This window comes from Cryptomeria japonica, chromosome 1 (assembly GCF_030272615.1).
Source record: "Cryptomeria japonica chromosome 1, Sugi_1.0, whole genome shotgun sequence".
Taxonomy (NCBI): domain Eukaryota; kingdom Viridiplantae; phylum Streptophyta; class Pinopsida; order Cupressales; family Cupressaceae; genus Cryptomeria; species Cryptomeria japonica.
The window spans coordinates 126,856,933-126,865,309 of record NC_081405.1 but is presented as its reverse complement, the minus strand read 5'-3'; the positions used below and the strand labels follow the sequence as shown (position 1 = coordinate 126,865,309).

The 8,377-nt window shown below is 34.6% G+C and overlaps 1 protein-coding gene across 1 annotated transcript; it reads right to left on the bottom strand.

Moving 5' to 3' along the window:
• Positions 1 to 1,356: 1,356 nt before the first annotated feature.
• Positions 1,357 to 7,286, bottom strand: LOC131028290 (probable LRR receptor-like serine/threonine-protein kinase At2g28960). Its single transcript, XM_059208595.1, has 3 exons — positions 7,169 to 7,286; positions 2,076 to 2,271; positions 1,357 to 1,710 (listed from the first exon to the last, which is right to left on the bottom strand). The coding sequence occupies exons 1-3, from the start codon at positions 7,284 to 7,286 to the stop codon at positions 1,533 to 1,535; spliced, it is 492 nt and encodes a 163-aa protein (XP_059064578.1). The 3' UTR covers positions 1,357 to 1,532.
• Positions 7,287 to 8,377: the final 1,091 nt, after the last annotated feature.

Here is an 8,377-nt window from a genome sequence, read left to right as displayed (position 1 = left end):
GGTTTGCAAACTCTGTGATGGCTACGACAAATGGGAAGCTACAATATCTGTTGGTCTCTGGGGCAACAAAATGTGAAAAAAAAGAAAATTAGATTTGAGGCCTTCATTGAAGTGGATTATAGGGCCTTAAGTTGGGCAATAGAAAATAAGGACTAAACGGTATGGGTGGCAGCCAATGATTTAGCTAAAAATCTTGAAAGGTGGGAATGAATTGAAGGGACCTATGATAAGCTAGACCAGAAGGAGGATAAGAAGGAGATGATGAAGATAATTGAGGTTTCACAGGACAACTAGGTGACCTTAAAAAGGAAAATGGAGGAAATGATAACTCAAAACAATGAAATTTCCAACAAGAATTTGGTAGCTCTACAAACCATTCAAGACGAAATCGATAGGAGGTAGGCAAGAAAGAAGCATCATTCAGATTTCTCCCTTGCTAATGGTTTAGAGCCATTAGTGTCTAGGGTGAAATCTACCACAAAAGTCCCCTGCTATTTTATTTGGTAATGGTTCAAACAAGAGGTTCTCCTTCTCCGACAAAGTGAAAGCGATGTGCCAGGATTGGAAAACTGAGAAGCCCCCACTAGGTAAGCCTTCAATTTGTGTCTTCGATGGGGGTGTGTCTGTTGTTTTTTTTGGTTCTATTTGTCTACTTATTCTAGTCTAGTCTTTGGGTTTAACAGTGTTTGGTTTTGTGTGTCTGCTAGGTTTTGTTCTTTTTCTGTAGCTGGCACTCTGGTTTTGGTCTCTCTCTCCTCACGAGTCCCTAGGTTTCTTAGCAACTAACGAGTCCCTAGGTTTCTTAGTAGTAGTTGCTAAGTAATTTTTTGGGCATCTCAATTCAGTCAGCTGGCTGATCCCTTGTGGTATAGTTCCAGATAGATTCCTTTCCTGCAAATCGCTAATCGAAAGTAGAATTCTTGGTAATCAATTACATATTCTCTGACGAGTTTTAATCTACTCAAAAACTGACGCACCATAAAAATACAAGTAACTGTATTATGTAAACTTGCATATTCGTGATTCTCACGGGAACGCATTTACTGCATCTGATTCCAGTCCATTCAATACCAAAGAACGGATCAGATATCCAGCTTTTCATACCAAATGCCCTTTTAATTGATAAAAGAGCACCAACTGCAACTCAACAACATTCACGGTTTCGTTAGAGGAAATCATGGTTGCAAATTGAAAAAGAAAAATGAAGATATTAAAATAGTACCATCTCCCGCAAAAGTTTCTGGTTTGCTCTCCATTATTTTATAATACTCAATAGCGTCAAGTAAAGGACCACGGCTGGACTTTCCCAGTTGGTCTATGGTTTCAAGAGATATCACTACTTCACTTCCCTGTGTGTGAATGGCAGCTCAATCGAATGATTTTGCAAAGCGTAGTCTATGTAATGAACTGTCTGTTCATTTACTATAACATTAAAGTTCCTTGCCTCTGAACTATTGAGGGCCTCGACTTCAGCAAAGTATAGTACAACTAAAGTTCTCGTACTCTCTTGCGGAAGTTGTACGCGTAACCGATTAATGGTTGTTTTGGCAATTACATGTCTGCATTACAATACCAGGAGGGAAGCCGGTGATGTCATTCTTATTCAGAACTATTTTGTTCGAATGTGCCTCTCGAATGAGAGTATTGTTGTATAGGCTAGACCACAAGCGATCAGAAAACCACAAGCGATCGAATCGATCTTGAGGGTACCTGATCAGAAATGCATAATTTAAACCTGTATATGTGATAGAAACCTATATATGTGATAGATTTTTACTTCAAACTGTGTAGGATTTTTATATCGAAGTTTTTGCTTGCACAATATAAAATAATAAAATTTTACGACTTTTGTAATATTACTAATTAATAATTTTGTATCTGGTGTCTAGCGGAATTTAAACAATTAATAACCAGATTTTATAAGAGGACACTCATTTCATTTTATCTTTCTTCATTTTCATATACAACTGTGAAGATATAATTTTATATAAAATTCTTTTTTACTACTAGATGTTTTACTACTATGTCCATGGAACGATTGCTAGTTTAACAAGCTTGTTTTGGAAGATCAATACCTGATAAGGTCGGAGGATTGAGCACCCAGATCATATCGTGAGATTGAACTCAACATTAATCCAGGCTTAACCTGAGCCTCATAGAGGCTGCCTGAAAGACTCCTCAGCTCAATTGCTGATATGAAAGGATCGCTACTGTCAGAAGTTCGAATCAAGCAAACATAGAGGACGTTGCTAGAACACTTGTAATATAGCACTTTTGAATTTCACAATACATGTTGCAACAACATGTGAACAACACCTTTCACAAATGAGAGCAACAAGAAAGACATGCTATATTCTTCTAAAGAAAGATTACACAATGACTAAAATTATCCATAATGAATTGCTTTATAGAAATCAAGAGAAGCCCTAATCTAAATGTAAGAGAACTAAGGAAAAGAAAAAATGATCTCAATAAAGCTTAACAAAATGAACTTAAGCTAAAAAGTATAACTAAAGAATAGAATACTCTAACACCCCCTAAGTGAAACTTAAGAAGTAAAAAACCTATAAATGCATGAAATGCTAGAAAGTTTCATAGCAACTAAAGGCTTGATGAGGTACCCATGTATAAAAAGAGGTCTCTCAAAGTGGAGAAAAGGCGAAAAAACACATGAGAAAAAAAAACTCTCCAAAATTGGGAGATGTAATGTTTGAAAAAACATCAACTACTAAAGGAAGGAAGTCCTCATAAAGACTTTGCAAGGATTACTTCCTTCACCCAAAGCATCATCGACAATTAAAGTTAATGTGGGGATACCAAAGGTTTAGTGAATATGTTTTCAACCTACTCCTCTATAGGTATGCAATCAAAGCTGAGAAGACCATCCTAAATTAATTGCTAAAAAAAGTGCATGTGGATCTTAATATTTTTAGTTTGTCGATGCTCCACTAGGTTGCGATAAATGTGAATGGAACTCTAATTGTCACACCAAATAACACTGGGACCATTAGGAGGAAAAATAAACTCTATCAACAATTGATGAAGCCATAGATCCTCTTAGCTAGCAAGAATAGCCAAACGATACTCAGCCTTAGTAAATGATAACACAATCTCAAAATGTCTTCTTGCAAGACCATGCAATAGGGTCAAATTAAAGACAAAATATATAGACAAAAGTAGACTTATGATCATCAACATCAATGGCCCAATTTGAGTCAGTAAAGCAGATATCCTGAGAGTTTATGATGAATAATGCATATTAAAATAAGATAACCCATAAATGTACCTCAAGATACATTCGGTATCCTTGTAGAAACTCTCGTGTGCATCATGAGGGAAATGAGATACTAGACCAACTACAAAGGAAAGTTCAAGACAAGTATATGTCAATTACAAAATAATACCAGCCAACTTCCTATCAAATATAACATCAAATTAAGGAAAAGAAAAAATAGAAGACAACACAACAACTAACTTAAATTGTGTGGAGCTATGCTTACAATCAAGCATGCCAAATTTATGAAGCATGTCAAGAGCATACTTCTACTAACAAACAAAAATACCATTTGAATACTAAACAAACTAAAGACTAAGGAAGTAATGCAAAGGAAAATGATTTATCATGTCAAACTACTTCATCCATTCTCTCTAAACACTCTAAATCATGGAAGGATAAGTGTCTCTAAGAATCAAATCATCCACATATAAGACCAATATCCAAATATCCTCTTGATTTTGAGTGTAAATTGTTGGCTTGGAATGACACCATGAGAAACTAGTAGATAGTGGGACGTGTCCATATTCTCATACCAAGCCTAAGGGGTCTTCTTGAGACCATAAAATGAATGTAAAAGATTGCAAACAAGTGAAGAGTCCTACAAAAATCCTTATGGCTACTCCATACAAATCTCCTCATGAATATAACCATGTAATAAGGCACTCTTCATATGCATATAATATATCGATCATCCCTATGAAGATGCAAGAAAAATTATAAGGCAAATAGAATCCATCTTGGCAACAAGAGAAAATGTATTAGAATAATCAATACCCCAAATTTGTGAAATCCCTTTAACAACAAGATGAGACTTAAATACTTATCAATGGAACCATCTGCAACATACTTGATACAATACACCCAATTGCATCACAAAAACCTTCTTTGCTTAGGAAGAGGAACAAGATCCCAAGTATGATTCTTCATTAGTGAAGAATACTCCTTTTTCATAGTCATATCCCACTCAAGAATACCTATTACATCTATAAACTTATGTGGATTAGCTAAAAGTATTTTACTCAAAAGAGAAACCTTGAAAAGATAGAAATGAGTACAATGAGAATTTAAAGGATCCCCTACCCAATCTCCAACACCTTTGCCTATCCAGGCATCAGAAATGAAAATCTTATCAAGAAGAGAAATAAAAAACTAAGTCCCTCCTTGGTAAGAATTTCATTTATGATGCCTAGATAGACGTTTCCATCTCCAACTACACCAATAGTACTATGGGACCATTTGGGAAGTGGAGGTGCAAGTGTTGGATGGTAAACTAGAACAAAATCCTAATTATTAGAAGTAAATAATCCTCAAGAGATAGGATCAAACAAGCTATATCCTCAAGTGACAAAGAAGATGGTGATGAGGATTCCTTCAGAGGATAGTACTCAGCAAAGTGTACATCTCTCCAAAACAAGACCTCTTGAGAAATAGGATCAAACAAGCTATATGCCTTATCATCCTCATAGTAGCCAAGAAATATTAGTTGTTCATTTTTCCTCTCCATGGATTTACTCTAAGAATTCGGAACAAATGTCAAATCCTCAATACCAAAAATTCTAAGTTAAGATACATCAAGATTGACACAGGACCAAACTTTCTCAAGAGTCAAATGTTGTAATTCCTTATGAGACATCCAATTTTGAATGTAGAATTAGCATAATTCACCACCTCAACCCAAAAATTAGCTACCATATACTAAGACCAAACCATGCAATTAGCCACCTCTCATTGGGTTATGTTTCCTCCTCTTAGAAACACCATTCTATTAAGAGATATATGGAGCTATAAGATGATATGGGATGCCAAGCTTGTTACAAAAGTCCCAGAATGCTTGATTAATATACACCCTTTCAATATCTATGTATAGTCATTTGATATAAAAACCAAACTACTTCTCAACAAACACCTTGTACATCATGAAGGAATCAAATATATTGCTTTCATACTTAAAATAGTACACCCATGTATGTCTGGAGAAGTCATTAATGAATGTGAGCATATACTTGGCCCTCATAAAAACTTAGGTTAAAATGGATGTGAAGTAACTATGAACTAACATTAAGGGTATCTTAGCATGAGTGGATCTATCTAAAGGAAAAAAATCTTAATGATATTTAAACCAAGCACACAACCCTCACAAGGACCATCTATAAAAGAAATATTAGGTACACCAAGCACTAATGGCTGAGTGCTTATCTATTATAGATACATGTATTTGGCATTACCAAATCATTCATGCCAAATATTAATCATTGAATATGCATGTACAATCAAATATTAACCAATTGGAGCCGAGCTCTTGAAAATCCATCAAAGTGGTATAATTTCAAGATATAGGATCGATTCTCTTGATAGTCATATTAACAATAGGATCATGGAAGTCTTTAATAACCACATCATGTCGTGTAAACTTAACTATCTTACTAGTGCTATAATGACAAATCTAATACACTGATATAAGGTTGGAGACATCAGGAACAACAAAAAAATGCTAAAGATAACCATCCTCAAGCTAAATAAGGCTTGTACGCACAATAAAAAGAAGAGTAGATTATTGACTATAACCTGTGAAGTACCACAATCTAAAGGAGAGGCAACAAGGTCTTGATTGTGTGTCATATGATGAGAATCACCCAATTCCAATATCCAAGTAGCTACTAAAGAAAAGGTCCATGTATAAAGACCTTGACCTTTTCCTATGTGTGAGAAAGAAGACTTAGCGACCAAAATAAGATGCTACTAACATGGCCTCCTCTAAAGTGTAGAAACGGGTGTTTCCACCTTACCTAGAAATCAACATGCTTGTCATCCTTTAGGTACAAGAGAATAAACCCAAGCATATACTATTTCACTAATATTAAAGATGTATTGATTAGAGGTGAGTGCAAATGTACAATAGGATTTCTTTTAAAGGCAAAGCACCAATGAAGTGTGAGGGTAGGTACAAACACCTAACACAAAATAGTAGATGTAGGTAATAAAATAATATTAAAGTCTGCCTAGTCACCTAGAAATATTAAATGTTGGTTATATTAAGTGAAACTTAAGTACACATAAATAGGTAAACCACTATTTACTCCAAGAAACCCCTTAAGTGAAACTTAGGGAGCAAAACTATGCAATATGAGATGCATTATGGGTGTTGACAACATCACCATACTAGGTACCCATGTAAAACTAAAATGAAATGAAATAAAAATCTTTGGAAAATAAGGAAAAGGAGAAAAACCTCATGGGAGAAAACTCCTCTACAAAAGAGAGAACACGAAGGACAAAAAAGCCTCTGAAACAATAACATGAAGAACATTAGAGAAGAACAAAGATTAATGCTATGAGATTTTCACAATCCATTTGTATTCTCTTAATTTTTTTGGATTTGATTGTGTATTTATTTTATATCATCAACGTTTCGAATCACACTCCATGATTCATCATTAGGATGAAAAATTCCATGGAGATGAAAAATAGCGAGTTGCAGATTTGAGAGAGAATAAAAAGAGAGGTGGGGTAGGAGAAACCATGGGGATCAAGGGATAACAATAATAGAAAACCAGAAAAATAAAGGAGAAAAAAACCAAATAGATTAAGAGACCACCTAAAATCTAGAGGACAAAAACTTGCACTAGTTAGCTTTATGTACAAAAACATTGCATGAATAACATCTTCATCTAAAGTAATTATGTCTATTCTGATTTATGAACATATTCCTACATTGATTAGCTTTATGAACATTTTTATTGCAGGTATAACATCTACTGAAAAATGGATTAAAAGATTGATTTATACTACTTCTACATTTCATTGCCTTAGGTCCTACTCTGTTACATTTGTAGCAAGAACCATTAAAGGAGGTGTTTTCCATACTTAATTGCTGCTCAATCGGAGACATACCTTTATCTTTCTTGATAGCTGCAACTTTTGTTGGAGGTGAATCTTCTTTAGGTTGAGAACATTCATTGAATTCATTCTTTACTTCCATCTTGGCTTTTGAGGCTTCCTTTGCATTCATTATTGTATCAAGCTTATCGGATTCAATCTTGCTCTGTTGAATCTTTGTTTTCTTTGTTGAGCTTTGTACCTATTTCCTACATACAAAAAGAGAGGGAAATATGCTGGGAATAGAGGCTTGCCTTAGGGAAAACTCCAGTTTTGGAATTTACCATGAAATTGAGTTAAAGAAAATTGAAATTGTTGTAATAGAAGATTCTCCTTTTGAGGGAGATGTTGAATAATGACTGAAAGTCAAGTGATAGACCTCCTTGTGAAATTTTGTTTTTCTCCATATGGAATTAGGGATTGATGAAGTCTTCAACAAAATAGAATGAAAGATTTCTTCTTGAATGCTTGGATATTTACTTTATTGCTGCTCCAAGGCTTGAAGGAAGACTGATTAATGCTCAATTTCTCTCGAATGCTTAATTTTTTGATCTCATGTGTGCTTGACTTCATGTGTAGATGCTTGTGGATTCATGTGATCCTCAAATGAGAGGGGAAATCCTCCTTTTATACTTTCTCGTCATATAAATTACTAATTTTCTGGGCTGAGCTGACATAGAGAAAGAAATCTCACTCAATTTGAAATAGGACCAAGGGTTAAAAGGGGGGCCAAATTAGGGGGGAACAGAGTGTGGAACCTTAGGCCCACACCTATTTAGGGATAGGACATGATGCTACGTGCATATGAAAATTAAAAAATGATGAAATTCATGAGGCTAGGATAAGGTGTTTGATAGATAATGTTTTGTTTTCATTTTAAATAAGTTGTGGTGTTTTTCCAAAGTTTCTATGGGATAACCTTGGGACTGTATGTTCTAATTCATACAGTTTCAGTTCATTGGGATTTGCACTTGCATTTGATAATCAAAATTGGATATATATTTTTTTAATTTTAGTTGGGTTTTGGTTTGAATATTTTGTCAACAAACCATTAAAATATTATGATATATGGTTTAGGATGAAAATTTTTAGGTCATTTGAGTATGATGGTATGGTTACTATTTTTAATTGTTCTTTTCCTCATAGGTTATTTCAGTCAAATAATCATTGTACTATGTGTGTTTGTTTTTTAGGGCTTTGCATGATTTATTATGTGTTTAGTTT

Bases quoted from the DNA above. Each gene is read 5' to 3' on its own strand.
- LOC131028290 (XM_059208595.1), bottom strand. From the start codon at position 7,286: ATGAATGCAAAGGAAGCCTCAAAAGCCAAGATGGAAGTAAAGAATGAA. The intron at 2,272-7,168 runs GTATGTCTCCGA...GAAATTCAAAAG, and splicing joins AGCTATCAAGAAAGATAAAG to TGCTATATTACAAGTGTTCT. The intron at 1,711-2,075 runs GTATTGATCTTC...ATTTCTGATCAG, and splicing joins CAATCCTCCGACCTTATCAG to GTACCCTCAAGATCGATTCG.